The sequence below is a fragment of the Harmonia axyridis genome, chromosome 3 (assembly GCF_914767665.1).
Source record: "Harmonia axyridis chromosome 3, icHarAxyr1.1, whole genome shotgun sequence".
Lineage (NCBI taxonomy): Eukaryota > Metazoa > Arthropoda > Insecta > Coleoptera > Coccinellidae > Harmonia > Harmonia axyridis.
In genome coordinates this window covers 28,784,798-28,805,457 of record NC_059503.1, presented here as the reverse complement: position 1 = coordinate 28,805,457, position 20,660 = coordinate 28,784,798, and the positions used below count along the sequence as shown (strand labels likewise).

Sequence of the window (20,660 nt, the reverse complement as noted above, 5' to 3'; positions counted from 1 at the left end):
CGGTGAAAAGTAACATAATTATATTTGTCTAATGAGAGAGATCATTGTTTCAGAATATAGAATAATATCCTTAATTAATATTATTATTGCATTGCAATAGGCGGTTAAACCGATTGACTGCGATATGATGCTACTCCGTATTTTTATTGTTCTTCTCTTCTTTTCATCACTAATAATTAATGTCTTCTTCAATGAGTATAGTAATTCTGGACAAATCGGTTATGTTTTTTGGATTCATTGTTACCATTACCTAGTTGTAAATAACCATAACGGTGTTATGTGTAATAATAATTGTTTAGTAATTGTAAATAGTCATTCAATGCCTTTCATGTGAACTAGCTTTTTAAAGTAATTATTTAGTATTATGTATACCATTACTATATTTCTTGCTACAATATTCGATAACATGCATTAGAACTTTACATATATTTCATTGGAATTTTGAAGTTTACCCTCAGATAATTATATTAAGGATTATTCAAATAATTTAAGTGTCAAGTCAGCAGTTTTATTGACATCACAGATTTCAATTGACAAAAAATACTAGAATGTTGGCATACAACCCTTTAAATGTCGGATGTGCCGAATATGTAAAATAAATCACATCAAAATCAATGAATAAAAAACCTCCAACAAATAATGATTAGTCAATATTGAGTTACTTCTAGAAATAGAAATGGTCATATTGATTATATTTTACTTTGAAGATTGCACTCAATTTATAAAAGTTAAAAAATCCAAATATCAATGAATTTTACACAATATTTTCAAGGAAACAAAATTGAAATTCAAAAATATAAAGCCGAATATGAGAAATTTTCCTAGTGGGAATGTAGCAGTTGAAAATATATACAATATTTATAAAAATATACAAATACATTCAGATTATTTCTGCCTAGACATTAGAAAAATCATATTGTTCACACAAAAATCACAAATTATCAATTGGATTAGCTATGACTAAATAAAGCAAAATGTTACAGATTTTAAATATCTGTTATACGAGAAAATAGCTTAGAATCAGGAGATAAAGAAAATTAATTGCATTAAAACTTCACATTGATAGTATTGGAATGATTAGAAAGTGTTTTATGGTATATAAACAGTATCTATCAAATTTTTAGATTGCCTGGATAAAGCTAATGCTCACTTATAAAGGAACAACCTAACTTGAAAATAGGAATCAGACACTAATTCAGACTATAAATCATACTTAACAAAAATAACATTTATGATAGCTATGGCTAACATAAAAAAATATGGCTTGGAAAACTAAAGAAAAACTTTTTATATACACTTTGTGCGGAGATTTTCCTATATACATATTACTTTAAAATTTATTTACAAAGTTTTCAGATTTACAAAAACTCGGCTACGTCCTCTAAAGTGCATAAGATCATAAGGCATTGGATTTCTTTGAATATTATAATAATGTAATCGAAAAACAGCTGTAGGGAAATAATAATAATTGCACTTCATAGAGTTATCACTAATCTAAGGAATGTTACAATTTGGAGATATTTGGGAAAACTACCATTTTCAAAGTTCTCTATAAGCATCCTACATTTCTGTACTAGCTTGATTGCAAAGAATATACATTACGTCTTTTATTTCAGCCATAAAGTTCAGATGCATAATAATTCCTTAGGTTGGACGAGACTCAGTGTCCCTTAAACCTTTGTTATTGATAGGAAGTGCTCTGGCTATCAAGTAAATGAAAAAAAAAAAAGAATATAGCAGAAATTATGGATCATTTTAAGTTTATTCAATAAGCAAATTGACTAGGTATAGTGAATCAGTGGCTCAATGAGTTTGAAAATAATTCAAGACAGTTCATGAATACAGTCCAAACAAAATTATAAGATGCATATCTAACTTTACAGCTAAAAAAATGTTCATTAATTTTTTTCATTCTTCAAAGTGTTCCTTTCTCAACAAAGTTAAAAATTACTTCATTCTAGACCTAGACACATTAAAAATGGGAAGTAACATTCTCTGAGAAGGGATAGGAATGTATTTAAGTGTTAAAGTGAGCCCAAAACTTCTCTCTCAATTCAAACAAGAACTAATCAACCCTGATTATGCTAGGACACTGTCATACAAGATATCAACTGCTGGCATAGTTGATTGTAAACCAGGTGATCTCCAGATATCCTTCTCACCTTCAAATTTTTTGAATCTTTCTCCTTATCAATTATTTTCAGTTCTATCTGGATGCCCCCTTCATATTCCAAGGACAACCGGTCACAGACCATCTCTGAACTTACACAGTTTTTGGGTGGTATCCTATCATCAATGGTTCTTTTTACCATCTCCAAAATATCAGTAGATTGCAACTTGGAACACACTTCAGAAAGTTCGAATTCAAAAGAACCAGAATTCTTGTGGAGGTTGCCCCTTATGGGGATGGTGTGATTGCTAGCCACATTGCCAGTTGAAAAGGCTTGAATGTTAGGTTCGTTCACGCTATTGTGATGGAAGTTCTGAAAAATTTGGAAACTACCTGTTCCAGAATTTGCCAACTCTTGGTGTATCTGCATCTGGGTGTGAGAGGAACTATCCAAGGGCCTGTAGCGTATGTCCGAATCATAGAAGTGGCTACTTTGAGTGTTTGAACTAGAACTTGGGCTTTGATTGCCTAAAAATAATGTCTCATTGAAAAAATTGTAGAGGATGGTTCATGAGATACTAACCTATACTCAAACTATCATTGGATAAGGAATCATCCGAATATAAGGAACTTTTATCAGAGTTTCTTCTTAGAAAAAACTCTTCGTTTTGTTGCTCACAGAATTCCTGTGATATCTGGGGTTTTGGAGCTTCACTTTCTTGGCTTGTCTTTCTACCAATGCCCCTCGTTATAGAAGGTAGATTTTCCGAGGGCTCTGATATGATGAATGATGGTATTTTTGAAGCCTTCTGGTTCTCTAATGAGTCCATTGAGTCCTCGCTAGTGTCTGAACCAGCGACTAGAGTAACTTCACTGCCTAGTAAAAAATAAATTCAACAGAGTTATTCAGGAAGCTCTAATAACAACTTGAAACAAAGAATAATAGATGTATAATATTGATTGGTTTTTTACCTTTTACCTTTTTGAAACAACCATATGGTGCCATTGCATTTTGGGGAAATCAAATACAAAAATTTCCATGTGAAATCAAGTACTAGGCCTTAAAATACTTCTAGATCGAAAATCCATCAGATAAATAAGAGTTTTGACTATTAAATCATAAAAAGAATTGCATTTAAGTAGGTATATATACATATATAAATGTGAAAAAGGGTCTTCATAAAATACAGACAAAACAGCATCTAAGTTTTTACTAATGGAAATACTTAATGATAGGATTCTGCATGAATATTGTTGAGGTAGAGAACTATTGTGATTTTTGTTTAATTTATTTCGTGGCCGGGGTCACTATAGATGGTATCTATATATATGAGTTTTTTCTTTTTGTGAAATTGAAGAAGAGCGGATGAAACGTTTTTCACACCCAGAGGTGTAAGGTCTTTCAAGGTGTCTAACACACAAAGTTGGAAGACATTGATTCAGATTGATAAAAGGGTGGAGGGAGTCCTTAAGATCCAGGGGTTCTTCTATGATTAGTTCAGTTTCTTTAAGTCTTCTCAATAATTCACTATTTCCTCATGATGAAATTCATATTCCATAAAACTGCATTTTGTCCATTATTTATTTATTAGATCCATCATATTCGATTGGCACACGTTGTTAACTGATATGAAAAGTTATATTTAGTTGTTTTATTATTTATAACATAAATGTTAACATGTTAGGGAGACAAACGTTACTGGATTTGTTATTTGATGAAAATCCATGATACATTGAAATGTAACCTATAGTTTTATATACTTGACAATAATGTAGGTAATCAAAACCGATCGTATTAATATTCTAATATAAAATATATTGTTGTATTCTAATTACTATGTTAGACTATATTTTGTTGGTGATGTATCAGTGCAAATTAATTAATTATCAACAATTCAAACTCACCTAAAACGTCAGTGACACAAATTTGTGGATGCCCTCCCAAAATTCCTTCGCCTTTGACACCGGTGACGGTCAAATGTGGCAATTCTTCCTGAATCATATCCAGTCCCGGACTCCCGGGATTTGAAATAGGAGAATTAGTCAAGCTCCTATGATTATGTATGTTCAAAATGTGATGCATATGGTTTTGGTGGAGGAAGTTAGTACCCACCCAGGTACCAGGCAGAGTTGAAGGATACATGGTAGGATCCATTTTAGTGAGATCGTCTGGTTGGAACTGGACACCCCTGATTTCCAGTTGAAGGTTAGCAGAAGGAGTTCCTTGCATTATGGAACCTGACGTGTTCAAGCCACTTATGCCTAAAATTTCAATAGAATTTTTTGGATTCATTTTTTGCAGATGCATATTTGCTGTATCTCAATATTTTTTTTTCAATTACGTAAACTTACAAAGATTATAAAAACGTCTTTTGATTGATTATGAAGCAAATTTTCATTATGCCAAGTTTTATCCGAGGACAAATAAATAAGTGCAAATGGTCATTTTTTTCATTGTTATACAAAGTGTGATATCATGTTTACATACACCACAGTACTTTGCCACTGGAACTGTTCGGCAATGACCCAGGAATGGTAGACCACCTGCTACAACGCCAATAAAAGACCGGTTTTAGCTCAGCCTTTCAGCTCTTGCAGAATTGCAAGGTAAGTCAACGTCTTCAATGTATGGGTATGAATATGTCCTTTCAAAAGTAGGAACCGCCACGGCATAATTATAGTTTAGGGTGGAGTTTGTTTCGATAGTAGAACTGATTTATTAGTACTCTCAAGAACCATGAAGTCTCAGATATATGTAGATGAAGTTGTCTATTTCGCGCAGCTATTGGTGAAATTTTTGTTTTTCTGGATGATAATGCACCGCCACAGATCCGACCAGAAGCTAAATGCTAGAGAAAAACAGTGTTTTTCAAATCTAGTATTACCTCCAAGACCCCCTGATCCAAATCCAATGAACAACGTTTCGGACCAATCACAAAGAGCCCTTGAAGACCACAGCCGGAAACGATTCAATAGCTCCAAGACTTTTGGCCACAACTTTGGCAACAAATTGAAAACGATATTCTCAATAACTTATTGGAAAGCCAAGTTGTTGATGGATGTGGTGATCATGCTTTGTATTAAGGTAGTTTTATTTAGGTTTCCCTAAAATTGTATACTTTTACAAAACATATAGTATTTTTGTTACTTTTAATGGATATCAAAAGGGACATTCTTAATATCACAATTTTATGTTACGCCGTTGACGATGTGCTTGATGAAGACGATCTCCAGAGATTGCTGTATGGCTTTAACTGAGTAGGCAAGTTCTCAAATATGGTCAATTCTGCATCCACAACAAAAAGCTTGACAATAACTAAAATACTAATCGGGTACAAACTTGATATCGATGATCAAATAATAAAGCAGGAAATTCAAACACCTGCGCATAGAGCTTTTTGGATATGATGATGTTGCACTGAGGGTGACTGGTTGCTTGAATGACACACTATAGAAAAACAAATATCAGCATACTGTATGTAAAACCTATAATGGCATACACAGCAGAAACCCGGCCAGGTACAGCAACAACAAGAAGGGTCTTGGAAAGACAAACATGTGAAGTTGATAATATTAACAATGGGGCACTAGGTAAAAAGGAATGAAATGAACACATAAATCCAATGGATCAACAAAGAATGGTAAGAGTAGCAATCGCCTATTGCGAGAAGACCACCAAAGAGATGGAGCAATAATCTCACTATCAATCAGGACTCGGCAAGTTATGAAGAATTAACAGGCACTTGTGCCTATAATAAACATGGAAGAAGAAGAAGAAGATAGTGTAGTTATTTCTATCTTGAAATTTAAAGAGTATAAAAATTAAACCTTTCAAATGAATCTGGCATGTGTAAACAAAAAATTCTTGAAAACTAACCTTGAGTGATCGAAGATACATTAGAGCCACTTGCCTGACCATAGCACCCATATATGGAGGATGTACTACCGCCGTAAATTCCAAGGTTGGGAACCTGACCATACAAACCAGGTTGGCCTGTTATAGATCCTGAAGGGCTAGTGTTGTAAGGGGAAGCGGAGTGTAAGGGACTTCCTCCGTAACTTCTGTGCTGAATGGCTGGTAATTCAAATCCTACTCCAAAAGACTGCGAGCCTGGAGGAATGTTCTGGACGTCTTGATCTGACGGGAAGTATTGCGGAGATCCTTCAGGCACTTGATGGCGTTCATTTATGATCTGATGGATTGGAGAACCTAAAAAATTTGAATTATTTGAGAGTGAATAGAGGTTAAACAACAAAATCGATTTTACAAATTAGCAGGAAGAGAAAGCTTCATCGAGACTTCTGAATACATTCACCAACTGCGCATCGACCACCTCACTGCCAAGAGCATTCCATACAAATATGCTTTAGAATGTTATTAATAATAGAATACCGAAGGAGCGGATTTCGTTTGTGGAATGCACTTCTCAACAGTAATCGGTATGAGCTAGTCACTGCACCAACTGGACACATTAAAAAGATCCCCCTGGAGAGAGACCTTGATGTCATCAGCATAGAAAGAGATTTCGTTCATTGTGTGATTGGCTAGATATCTCCTATACACCAACAGAGGAATCAAAACGGAACCCTGTGGTACATTTGTGACCGCTCTCTGGGATGATCACGACTCTAAAACCTTGCCTTGTCTATTAATCCACATCCCCAGCCTACCATGGAGTCCGAAGTTATCTAGTTTGTAAAGCAATCTTGCGGCTGGTATCTCATCGAAGGATTTTTCAAAGACGAGATATATAATATCAGTCAAGATGTTCTGATCATAAGTCTGTGTGCATTGTTACGTGATAGGTATTAAAGAAAAACCATTTCCTCTATTCGGAGTGAATCCTCAGAGCCCTGAGGCTGTTTGTTACAAGAGCCTACATCTGATTGAAAGTCCCATTCTAGTAATAGAATTAGCTCCGCCTACTGGTCACATTTTTTCTAGCACGATAACTGCTCATAGCGTCTCCTCTCTATTTTATCTCGATGCTATCTAAATATTATTAAATTAGATCATTGTGTATTATGCTTTATTTGTTGTTATAGGCCCCCTAGCACCTGACTGGACCATAGAGTGCTGAATCTACTTTATTATACCTTCTAGAAAAATTGAAAAGGTATTTTTGTTTCGTAGATTATCCTATACAGACCTGATCGTTCAGACCTACAATAAAACGAGTTTTCGAACATTGAATAAATTCTTTAAAAAAAAAATGTCAGCGATAAATAACTGCATGAAAAAGAGTCATTCTTTAAATTTTTTTGTCTTCCTGTCTTGTTTGTATATATGTACAAACTAATCTCCAAAACATTTGATTTTGGCACAGATTCGGCACAGCTTGTAGCAATATTTAGGCTTTGTTCCATTGAAATAGGATGAAAAAAAAGTTATATACTTTGAAGTGGACGAAATGGTAGGCAAAAGCTAGTTGAACATATTTGAAAAACTAAAACCTTTTCACTTACCAGGAATAGATCTAGGTGGACTGGCCCTTGTCTGTAACCCCCTTTGTAGTCTCTGGCATTCTTGTTGAGGAGTAGAAGGACTGAGGGTTCTGCTGTTGCTTGCGGATCCCTCACTTCCTCTCCTAACAGGGCTGAATCTCTCACTAGATTTCTGCTCTCTACCTGTGATTCAATCAGATAAACTTCAATTCTCCAAAATTATTCAGTTGCAAACATAATATCTACCACATCGAACTTTATTAAAGTCATACCAAAGCATACAGTACCTACCTTGTAGTTCTTGTACTGTTGGCAAATGTGGCTTAACAGCATGTCTGGAATGTTTTCTTTGGGAGAGCATTGGGGGCACATGATTTCGCTTCATTCTATTCTCAACCTCCATTACTAATTCAGGCGGTATAACTATACACAATAAACACATGCAATATGTTCAAAAAAAATTAAAAAAAAAGAAACATAATACTAACAAATAAAAATAATAAATGGTGCAATTAAAATGCGTGTATCACATCTAACCAACACAGAGAGGTGCAAGTGTTACTCAAATTCTAGAACCTTAATTCCTAATATTATTGGCTTACCTGGGGGTCTTTCCATTACAGTCAAAAGACCTGTTCTCCTAGTTCTTCCTCCTGTTGAAGCACCCCCTTGCAAAGAATGAACATCTTCAGGATTTGCCATAGTGTGCCTCTTAGAATTTCCTCTGCCTTGCATGTACCTATCATGTTTTTTGGCACATTAAAACTAAATTCCCTTTTTTTTTAACTAATCCTACCTGGCTACAGCTGCCATTTCTTCAAATGACTGGGGGTTATGTTCTATTGCTTGAGTCCCTGTACCACTGCTCAAGCTTGGGTTGCCACTGGAACTGGTTGACATAATTGACAGCTGCTCATGCGAACCCGGAGTACCCCAAGACATATGTAAGTTTGCACCACCATCTTGAATAAAATAAATGATAGATTAAAACAAGCAACCAACCATAATCTCCTTTGCATTACCTGATGCCCTTCTACCAAAACCACCAGCAGCATTGAGCACTGTTGGGGGTTTCAATAAATGTGGATCCTTTCCACCAAAACAGTGTGGATTCTGTTGACCTAATAATGGTAGATTCATAGGCAAGTTGGTGTGAGGAAGAAGCTTGTTTCTACTAGGATCGTACGGTCCTGTTGCAATATAGTGAGACTCCAACACCTGAAAAATTCACAAATCTTCAAAGAACCGCTGAGATACTCTCTAATGAATGCAAGGAGTGAGTCTCATTTTCAGAAGGTGTGGTTCATGCAAATCATTACCTGCTCATGGGCGGGATCTCCAGGGCCTACTGTATGCCTTCTTACGGTCAGATACTTATCTCCATAAGTGCAACTTTCGTAGCCTGAAGAGTTCGTGGGAACAGTCAGTGAAATTGTATCTTCCGAGTTGTCTAAGTCCATCTCACCATACTGAGGAAACAAAAAAGACAATATGAATTTTTCCCTAAAATTTTTATATTCTCACCTTTTCTAAGGGTTGGCCTTCTCCATCCCCAACCAAATAAACTGCAGGGATGGTGGGCATGGATACAAATGGGGAACCTCCATCATCAGAGGTCAATCCATGGTAACTTCGTCTCTCCTCAGCTTCATCATCCCTTGACATTCTAAGGCAATTCTCGTTGAAACTTTCCCTTCTGTAGTTGAAACCTTGTTCTATATTCTGTTCAGAGGAATTGTAAACAGCCTGCTCTTGCGCTAGGTGGGTCACTAGTTGCTGTTCGTTGAAAGATTCGCTTCTCTCGTTTATTCTCATGGGTTTGGAGAAATCAACATTTTGTTCCGATGCGTCTTCTTCCGACTCTATTGACACTATGAGAAGTAATTGAATGTTATAGTTGATTTTTTGTATATTTTTTTGAAATGTTGTTGGTTTTAAACATACATCTGGTCAATAATGAAAATAGTTAAGGCTAACTATTAATCAAATATACTCACTTGACGCCCTCTGCTGAGATATCTTGGATTGGAAATTTATTGTTCTTTGGTGTAGTTTGTCCAATAGCAAATTGTAAATAGCGTAAATATGGTCAAAAGTCTTATTTTTTAGTGATTGCAAGATCATAGATTGAGTGAGGTTTGGAAGTTGAAGCATATGATTTATAACAGTCTTGTTTGGATTCAAATCAATGTCAGGGCCAGTATCAACGGGAGGAACATTGGACAGCCATCGATGTTTTGCTATTTGAGCCATACTCAGTCTCTTCTCAGGTTCCACAACTAACATGTGCCTTATTAAGTCTTCGCAGTCTAGAAGTGAGCGAAAATATGCTTTAGTTATTATTTTATGAAGGATTTTATAAGGTTAGTATTCAGCAGCAATGAAGTGAGGTTTTCATGTAATATTTATTCTAAACTTTTAAAGCCTCTAAACCGACCGACGCGACATTAATAGTTTGGTAACAATTAAATATCGTCTAAATACCTTCAGAATGTATCTTGCGAGTGGAAATTTTGAATTCAGGTACAAAAATGTTTTCACACTAAATGTTATCACAAGGCCGTCGGTTACCTTCGGTAGGCTCAAAAACAATAATCTAAACCGCAGAAGAATCCTTTCCTCTGGCTGTCAATAATTACTATCAATATTAATGAAATGGTCAAATGGTCAACAATTAACAAAACACTAATTACATCAACCAAATTCAAACATCTAAATAAATGTTGAAAATAGGATCACCCAGAAAAACGAGTACATGTTTTCCATTCATTTTTAATGATATACAGGATTGGAGGTATCACAGATTTCTCGGATCATTTTAAGAAAAAAAAAACCTATAGACATGGGCCCGCAAACGCTTTGTTTCCGAAATACAGGGTGTTAAAGTTTGATTTCTTTTCAAATTTTTTCTCATAGCACCTTCGCTTCAACTTGAATTTGACATAGATATTCCAATTTAAAGATTTCATCATGTAATATGCTAATTTTGAATTCAAATATACAGGGTGATATTTTTTCTAGAACAGTGCCAACTTTTTTCCTCCATAACTTATTTTTGGTGGACCAATGGTAGTTTAGAAAATGAAAAAAAAGAAAAACTTTGGTTCAGTACTTCATTTAATGGTTTCTTGTTTTGTCGTATCTCCTACAGTGTTCGAGAAAAAAAAATTCAGACATTTCTTTGATAATCCTACGGAAAATCCGAATTATTAATCGCAGCCTACCAACTGGATCTTTAAGTGCAGTTATTAAGCTGCGATGAATTAATTAATTATAAGTTTTGATTTTATTTACCTAATTTGTGAAGAGGATTAATGAAGATTCGATAAACTGGTGTACTCGTCACAAAAAATAAGACTACAACAAAACAAAGCTTTTTTCTAACAATCGATATTTTCAAAGAGAATTTTAGGAAATACTACAATTCAATAGAGATTGTGTATTCCAGTTGTAAATACCCCCTCGTCCTATACAAAAACCAGTCTGAGTAATGAAGAGCGTTTATACTAAAAATGGAAGAAGTCCCATTCTGCATGAATCATCTATGTAGTTTTAACTACATTTTTTGAGACACATTTCACAGAAGAAGGGACAAATCTTTTTTTGATAATTGGAAGAAAATGTAGTCTCATTAAGTAATTATCAATGACACAGAGGCATGCAATTTAGAGTTGGAAATCAGATTGATGAATTTAGCCTGGAGTTCTTTCAGTCAATTATACGATAAATTTTCATGAATCATTTGTTCAACATTTCTCATAGCTGTTCTAGGATATGTTTTAAGAACAGTCCCCTGTCATCTTTTCATATGATTTGATGAATACTTGCAAATTGGTAAAATATTTGACATTGGAGTATTTGTATAGTCTACCAATTTATTTATATAAAATCATTTCAAGTCTCTCAATATGAACAAATAACACAGAGAGAATCTAAGAAAAAAATTGCTTTTGTTACTTCATTTGATACTAAATATATATATTTTTTAAATAATTATAATGAAGACATTTTATTTTATTTTTTAATAAAATTGACTACTTTATGAATTTTGCCCGGCCGTCTGTGAAATCGATAACTCTAGAACAGAAAAACTTAGAAACTTGAAATTTTCAGGATAGGTTCGGATCTCGAATGACGCGGTAGACAAAATCCCACTAGAGGTTCCGTAAATGTCCGTTTGAAATTTTATTCTCATGATATTTTCGAAACTATGGATTTAATCTATATGAAATTTTGCATTTTCATGTAAAATAACCATTTCAATCTTTATAGAAAATTTCATCGCATTACCAGAACCAGGCTGTAACTTGAAGCTAGGGTAAAGGTTACCAAAAAGTTCATCTCAATTTTTGCTGAAAAATCATCCCTTGAAATGTTTTTAATCCGTTTAGTCACACGCTGTATACTTAAGCTAACCATTTACCTCTAGACATGAAGTAGGGTATCCGAAACTTTCCTTCAATCACAACATTCCTCAATATGTGCAAAGTGGGAGCGTCAAATGGAACATATCCACAAACCAACACGTACAAGACAACACCAAGGCTCTGAAATATTTTGTGAATGTCTAATTGAAAACAAGGGGCTAGAAAGTTCAGAATCTTGGTCATACCCATATGTCCACTTTAGGACCGTCGTACTGCAGTCCCTGGAACAGTTCAGGGGCGGCGTATGGGGGTGATCCGCACCAAGTCGACAACAGCATCCCTTCAGTGAACTGATTACTGAACCCAAAGTCGGCTAGCTGAGGAAATAACAGTTTGATATCATTCTAGATAAACATGGCTCTTTTCAACTATCTAATGCCTTATTATAAGGGAATTCAATAACCTTCACTCAATAAGTCCCGAACCTGGTGCACATATGGCAACATCACTGCCATACCATTACAGTGACTTTATATGCTATAAAGTCACTGTACATACCATTCCTTGCTTTTGTTAGTTCAATGCTTCAAAATACACACATCGTCTTGACTATGATGCGCCTTACTGAAGTCCGTGGAGTTTTCAAACTTTGCGCAATCTGGTGGTTCGACAAAGCTTCTTGATCTAGGTCTACTATTCTTGCCCGGCCAAACTGAGAAATTGGAAGTTCCGGCATTTTCCACGGAAAATTCTCAATATTACAACTCTCGTTATTCGGTGACAACATGTTTCGAATACACCTGTATTCTCCCGAACAAGAAACATTTTTTGTAGGTTTGTTTTCATTGTCTCGCCAATATTTTACTAACGTACTTTACGAAGGTCACCACCAGATGTCTCAATTGCCGAATTATGCACACCGCCTATACCCAGTGAATCTGTTTGGGGTAATCCTAGAATTTCACCGCAAATCTGCGTGAAGTTGCAGATTTATATTTGGGCTTTATCATTTGATTTCCACCTGAGTTTTCCAATTAAATAAAAACATACACTGATTCTGTATGTTAATGACAATGTACTATATCGCTAGATTTGAGTTTAAATATTTTTTTATTTCACATATGAAATTTATGGTGATGATTTAATTATTTTTTATTTATTGTTTAGTTACCACAATCAATTAAATGTATAACTTCGGAATAAAATATGAAATATTTAGTAACAAGTAGTTTTAATCAAAAATTATTAATTAACTCACTTTGATATTCATATTATGATCCAGTAAAAGGTTTTCCGCCTTAAGGTCTCTATGAACTACACCTTGGGAATGGCAATAGCTGACAGCTGAAACTATCTGAGTAAAAATTCTCTTCGCCTCATCTTCAGGCATCCTTCCTTTTTCAACAAGATGATCTGTAAAGGCATATAAATTTGGCAACTTGATAATAGTAAAGCATATTCTTCTAAGTACATCTAATTAATATTTAACTTGGGAAAATCAATGATTTTTCCTGTTATACTCACCGAATATTTCTCCCTTATGAGCATACTCGGTTACAATATAAATAGTGTGACTTGTTTCCATCAACTGGTACAGCCTTGTGATGTGTGGGTGTCTTAAGTTCTTTAGTATGGCGGTTTCTCTGAATATCTTCGTTAGGTTTTCTTCATCCAAGGCAGTCTTATCGATTATTTTTATGGCAACCTTGAAAGAAAAATTGTGGATTAATAGGGACAAGGAAATTCATGATGTTTTTTTTAGTAATTTTCTTCACGACTCGCCTAGATATTTAATGAAACACACCTCTGGACGGTACCTAGACCTCTGAAAATCCCTTTCGTTTTGTAAGTGTCAAACGCTACTGTAGCGGTTTGTGTATTGAATTATTTATAAGCAAAAATCTTTATTAGATAGAGATTCGAAAAAACCCTGACTTGGCGTCAAGATGGTCCCCCGTAACCAGAAAATTTCTTTCTCGGTCCTGGTGGGACATGAGACCGGAAATGGTACTATTGTCATACACAGCAGCAGTACTCCCCATTGTCACCTTTAGCATGGTGGACAAAAACTGAAGACGTCACCATACGCAGCCGGCTGCAGAAATAGCAAAGACAGGGTTGTATTGGTGTTACGGGAGCTATGCATACAACTCCCATTACCAGCGCTTGAGGTTATACTTGATCTGCCTCCCTTACACCCGTGAGAAGATGTAGCCTACTGGAAACAATAAGAATATCTCGCAATGGGAAGCTCCGACCGAGAAAATGGACTGAACATATGAGGATCTCGAATTAATTATTTTAAAACCTCTGGGCAAAACCCATGGGGTAATAACTAAAGATAGAGGGAGTACCTATACACAATTTTTACATGTCCCTAACATTGTTAGATTATGATGTTTATTTTCAAATCCAAAATTTTACTATATGTATGTTATATTGAATGAAATATATTTATCTTAGTGATTTCCGATTGTATATGCGAATTTGAATATTTGGAATCCGATATTTTCCCTAATTTTCGAATTTAAAGTAAGCAGAATATTTATCATTTTCTGTATTTACCTGCTAAAATCGAAGGTTTGGCAATTATTGCGCTCCCAGTGTCATCGGTTGTTACAAGTCGTCTTGCGAGCTTGAACTTTATATATTTATTTAGGTATTTATCTCAATAGATTTTGAGTTAATATGAAACTTTGATTCACTATGAGAAATAAGAAGTGTTTTTTTTTTGGAGAAACCCGCGAATTTAGTGAAATATCGTATCACTGATATGTTTTCATTTCCGTGCCCCTTATGTCAAATTTGATAGTTCATGTTGGGGTCAAAATTCGCTTACTGAAAATGACGTATGCCCCCTCTATCTATGTTTATTACTCTGAGGTTAAACTATTGGATGTGATGCCAACTATTCAAATTGGAAACGCCCTTTTAAATAGTAATTGATGACTTTTTAGTGCAATAAACTTCGTAAAACGTCAGGATGAAAAGTCCTCCATATGGTATGCCGATGGATCAAAATTAGAGAGAGGCACAGGCATTGAAGTATACGGATCTAAAATGAGGATAACTAAAGCCTTGAGAAGTAAAACCTATATTTCACGAACCGAGACACTAGCTGCCTATTCGGTGAGCTCAAAAATATCTTGAAAGAAACCTTAAAGTGGCGCATATTTATATCACTACGGACAACCAGGTCACGCAGAGGTCCGTGGAATCATAAAGCCAGAAGTTTTTGCTGACATCAGAGTGTTATAATACCATAAAGCAACTGGCCAGAGACTATAAAATAACTCTACTATGGGTACCGGGGCACTATGGTATTGAAGGAAATGAAAAAGCCGATAAACCTGCAAAAAAAAGATTAGGTTAGGTTGGCCTTGATCCTTTCTGTGGGTTTGGAAAAGAGCAATATATGGCAGCGGTCTAACAATGGGAGTTGGACAATAGAATATCCCTCTAGAGGAACACTTCCGGTCTTGCTAATGCAAAGAAATTTGTAGTGTTTTCACGAACCTATACCAGACAGCTTTTGAAGCTGCCACGGGCTGAGCTTCTGTTAATGGTGGGACTGCTTACAGGAGACTATCGGTGCAAATATATTTTGGATAAGTCAGCAGAAGAGATTTGCAAATACTGTGAAAAGGAGGGAGAAATAGCAGAACACATAGTGTGCAAATGTCCGGGTTGACTGGCTTGAGAACCACTCATAAAAAAGTCAGTCTTAGATACTCACGAGATAGCAGACAAGGCTCCTATAAGATTGTTGTCGGTTTTATTAACAGTATCGGCCTCCTTGGGTTAGTATGAATAGGTAGGGTTAAGAACAAATCATCCATGTGGTCGCAGTTCCCCGCAACGACCCCGATTCAAATAACAATAGTTAATACAAAATCTTCTTCTTTATCAGTGTTTTAAAATCCACTGCTAGATGAAGGCATCACTCTTCTCTAACACTCTCCTCTATCATTAGATGCTCCATACCTGTTACGATCCGCAGCCTCTCTAATGTTATCCATCTATCTTATGGAGTTCACCCGACGTACTGTATAATATATCTTGCCCAACGAGTGTTGTTCTTTTGAGCAATGTGTCCTGCCCAAACCCACTTCATGGTAGCCCCTCGTTTTATCACATCTTCCACCATTGTACGCCGTCTGATCTATTCGTTAGCATTAGTCTTTCAGTGGCCCTTTTTGTTATTTTAAGTTTGTTAGCGCTGCTGCAAGTTAGCGTAGTTAAGTCAGCAGATGAGATTTCCAAGCTCTGGGAAACGAAGGTACGAAGAGCTGCATACATAGTGTGCAAATGTCCTGGTTGACTGGCCTAAAAACCACTCATATGAGAAATCAGTCCTGCATGCTCACGAGGTAACAGACAAGGCTCAAAAGTATGTTGGCAGCTTCGTCAACAATATCGACGGTCTCCTTGGATGTGTATGAATAGGTAGGGTTAGAAACAAGTGATCCATATGGTCGCAGTTCCCAGAAGGCTAATTGAGCCTCAAAGATCCCGATTAAATAATAAAACATTCGGCTAGGAGTAAGGGGTGCTACTTACGAGGTGCACGCTTAAGTTCCCGCTATTTTTTTTTTTTATTAAAATGCAACTTTATTGTGAAAAAGTACGTCTTCATTTAAGTGAAACTGCTGATGAGCCTGACCATGTGCCATCAACCGGAAAAAGTAATAATCTGACGGCGCAATATCTGGGGAATACGGCGGGTGTTGTAGGACGCATCGAGGTATTGTTGTTCGAAAAATGGATAAAAACAAGTTTCATGTATTGGTGAAACAATTTTTCATAGAAAAAAAACTGTACAATGACTTGATTTGTGTTATTCAGACTCCACTTCATCGGAAAAGAAATTTGGCTCTAATGAAGAATGATTGCCGAGGTTGAATCCTATTTCGAATGCAAAGATGAATCTTTCTACAGAAAAGTTAGAGGAGCGTTAGAACACATGTATCACTCTTGAATATGACTATATGTGGCGAATAGACGAATTTTCATGAAAAAATGTGTTCTTCCAATTCGAGACATTTGATAACTCTCAAAAATAGTAGTCAAAGGCACATTTACCAAAAAGCCTCTGCCAATTGGAGTGATACTATACTTCCCCGTCCTTCGCTAATAAAAATCAGCTATAAAGGCATGCGCAACGCAAACCGTAAATAAAAAAAATTGCGATTCCTATGGAATTTCCATATTTCTTCCTTAAAATCAGACAATTAGGGCGCCATATATTCATCAAAATTGAATAAGTTGAACGCCCAATCCTTAGCGCATCTTCAATTTGGTAAAGCTGATTTTTCATGGCACCATCTACGGCCAAACTAAATATCCACGCCAAATTTCATTAAATTTGGAATTGTAGAATAGGCCTTTACAATGATGTACTGACACACAGACAGGCGGACGAACGGACATATACGAAAACAAAGTTGTTCAGCATGATCTGGAATGCATTTCTGAAATAGGAGGTTAAAAATATTTATCATCCCAAAAATTTTCACAATGGTTCCACTATACCTTTGGTAGACTTGGAAGTAATCGTCCCCTATCACTCAGCTTTCATAAACCGATTTCTTATACAAAAACTGATGTTGTTCAACATTCATGATGTGATTTAGTTTGTAGTAAAAAACAAATAATTTACATTTTGGATTGTGTAGAATCCAAAATTTGAATGAAAAACTGCCCATCAACAGTCCAGGTCCGACAATACACATCTATATCTCCTACTCCTAAATAATTTTACAGTTTTTCAATGTTTTATTCGTAGTTGAACAAATAAAAACGGGTTCAAACCTTGAAAGGATATTTATTCATCGTTTTTTTTATTCAATATATTCCTAATATCTTCAGTTCTATAAAGCGAAATAATAAGCCCTCTTGTAAAATTTGAAACGTTTTTATTTTATCCGCTCACACCTGAAATAAAAGATGAAACGCTATACGGATATTTGAGGAGTAGATACCAATAAAATATCATTGAGATCAATGCCAGATGGTTGTAAAATAAAATAAATATTTTCACAGATAAATTGGCATGCAACAAAGAGTTTACTTTGGTTCATTGTTTATTGAAAAAACATCCACTTCTGCTTAAGTTTTATACGCGATACCGCACTTAATTTCAATTAGAACAGGAAATTCTAACCTGAAGTAAATTCACGTATATGCATGTTCAAAAAGAAAATTTTCGGGAAGGCTTCTGAATTGAAAAATTTTTGGAAATTTTTTTTCATACTTCATTTTTTGTAAAGCTAATATTCAAAATGGGCTGTCTTTTTTTTTAAGTATCGGGTGTACCGAATTCGTTGTCTAGTGAGGGTATCTCAGAATTTCTTTGAGAGAATTGATTTGTTGGAAACGACTACCTCATAAATTCAAGTGTTTCGAGTTATGAGAGAAGATTGGAAAATCACGTGAAATGGAAATGTCTCGTAACTTCTTCATTACTGATGCTAAAAACATGAAACGAAAACCTTCTGAAGACACTTTTTTTATAGAATCCATTTGCTTTTATTGCAATTAAATTCGAAGTTATAATATGTATTTTTAAATTTAAGCCATAACAACTTTTGTAAGAAATAAAATCGCTTTATTTTCCCTTTTCATTAAAATAAAACATTATATATAAATTTCTTAGAAAACTATAAAAATCATCAAAGTTTCAGTTTCACCCGACAAATCAACCATGTGATTCTATGATAATCTGTGAACTTCTGGTAATTAAACTATTTTGGGCTGAACGTCATACACCAATTGCCTAAAATACAGTTATTTATTTTCGAAATATTCAGTGACCACCAAGGTCTCCGGATTCAGCACCGTTAGATTTTTTCCTTTGGTCACATTTAAAGAACAACTTTTATCGATTTGAAAATGTTGAAATGTTGTTAAATCAGTAGATCTTGATAGCCACCGAATATTTTAATTGTTCTTATAGCTATAAAACAGTTGAATTTATGGGGTTGCGGTTTTCACCAAATTAATTCTCTCAAAATACTAACCCAAAACGTGCTATTCATTTTTTATAGCTCAAAGGGATTCTGATGTCCCCTCAAAAGGCAAAGAATTTAGGACATCCATTACTTATTAGGAAAACCAGTTTTCAGTAGATAGACATGGATGAAAAATCGCGCCGACAACTGAACTAGATTTCCAAAATTATGGCTACTAAGTTGGATTATTTATTGATGTGCGTCGAAAGGCGCTCACAAATTTTCAAACGGCCATATTTACGAAACCCACAGTTTGATAGGACTCAACCGCGGCATTCAAAATTCGAACCTGCCCTGAAATTTTCAAATTTCTCTATCTTTTCGAGAACTATCGTGTTTACGGACAGTCGGCCAGAAGAATTTGGCGCGTTGGCGTTATATAACATCAAACCACAAAATATATGCCGTTTCATGGTATAACTGACAACCGATAATACTACAAAGTTTTTGATAATAAATTGCAATATTATATTATCTAATATTATTATTTATTCATTTATAAATTTACATCAAATTAATATCTGATCTGGGATCAGAGTTAAAGTTTTACGTATCAATATTCATGTAATAACATAAATTTAATCTATCAAATAAAACTGGAATCTTTACAAGAAACATGATTTCATGACTTTTCGAATTTCCATTCAATTTAAAATGTTTCACATGTTAAAATTTAAGAGCTTTTGAGAGATTGATTGAAGAGAAAAAACTACAAATATGAAATAAATAAAACAAATCAAACATGTTCAAAATTTCTCATCAAATTCGATTCAGAATTTTTTATTCTGAATCATCATTAAAATACTGTCACAAAAAGATAGAATCTCGAAAGGTCAAGAGGCTATAATGATAACATTACTAACTAACCAAGATTTTTCATGGTGTAGGTAATTTCAAATTATTTTCAAGAAAATAATGCAGGAGTTTTGTAAAACTGTCAATGAAGAGAAGCATTTCTAAAATGGGTTGCATTGCAAGATACATTATTGAATCTTATAAGAACATTCGGATAATACGAGTGATAGAATTTTAAAATTGATATTTCCAATGGAACTACAACTATATACTAACTTCTCTAAATCTCCAAAATATTTGGATGGAAGAATTTGAAAATTACATTCTCAGGAACATTTAAAAGCAGGCTAATAACTTAACCTTAAAATTTTTAAATCATCCAATGTATTTTCAACATATAAAGATTAACAAACAATCTCAAAATTTTAGAATAATAAATAATGATTTTATTAGCTGAGTTAATTTGCCTAATTAATTTTGAGGACACTTCATAAGCCTACACATTAGAAAACAACTTAAAATGGTATAAATTTATGCAATTGGACTATTATAATATACTGAAACTTGCAGAAAATATCTGAAATTTTCAAGAATATATCGCTGTTATCAATAGAAAAGACAAACAATCCACACGAAATATCCATTTGACATTTCAATTGTTGATTAAAAATCACAATTTACCTTGGTTCTCGTTACTATGTGAGTTGCCAGTTTTACAACAGCGAAATTTCCTTTTCCTATTGTTTTTTCCAATTCATAATATCCTACGCGAACTAATTTTTCATTGGGTACCGATTTCGAAGACATATTCGTCTCACTATTTAGTTATTTGTTATCAAGTTCATAACATTGCAAAAACCCAGCAATGACTACTGAATTAGTTCACTGAAAATAAGCGTAGTGGCGCTATAAGCGTTGACGTCATTGTGACGT

General features: G+C 34.8%; 1 protein-coding gene across 4 annotated transcripts; it reads right to left on the bottom strand.

Annotated features, from left to right (window-relative positions):
• Positions 1–492: 492 nt before the first annotated feature.
• Positions 493–20,614, bottom strand: LOC123676569 (serine/threonine-protein kinase SIK3-like). Of its 4 annotated transcripts, XM_045612530.1 has the most exons (17): positions 20,409–20,614; positions 13,447–13,627; positions 13,181–13,335; positions 12,168–12,299; positions 11,979–12,102; positions 9,553–9,864; positions 9,080–9,426; positions 8,875–9,024; positions 8,578–8,773; positions 8,352–8,517; positions 8,158–8,294; positions 7,847–7,978; positions 7,577–7,738; positions 5,988–6,320; positions 4,016–4,372; positions 2,694–2,987; positions 493–2,638 (listed from the first exon to the last, which is right to left on the bottom strand). In XM_045612530.1, the coding sequence occupies exons 1-17, from the start codon at positions 20,532–20,534 to the stop codon at positions 2,085–2,087; spliced, it is 3,858 nt and encodes a 1,285-aa protein (XP_045468486.1). In that variant the 5' UTR covers positions 20,535–20,614; the 3' UTR covers positions 493–2,084. The 4 variants fall into 4 exon arrangements, with proteins under 4 accessions (XP_045468486.1, XP_045468487.1, XP_045468488.1 ...); XM_045612531.1 differs by lacking the exon at positions 7,847–7,978 and having other exon boundaries at positions 20,409–20,612; XM_045612532.1 differs by lacking the exons at positions 13,181–13,335; positions 13,447–13,627; positions 20,409–20,614 and having other exon boundaries at positions 11,979–12,122.
• Positions 20,615–20,660: the final 46 nt, after the last annotated feature.

Coding starts and splice junctions, on each gene's coding strand:
- LOC123676569 (XM_045612530.1), bottom strand. CDS start 20,534: ATGTCTTCGAAATCGGTACCCAATGAAAAATTAGTTCGCGTAGGATAT. Junction 9,865..11,978: donor ACCCTACTTCATGTCTAGAG/GTAAATGGTTAG, acceptor GCTCACTTCTAG/ACTGCGAAGACTTAATAAGG. Junction 9,427..9,552: donor ATCTCAGCAGAGGGCGTCAA/GTGAGTATATTT, acceptor TACTTCTCATAG/TGTCAATAGAGTCGGAAGAA.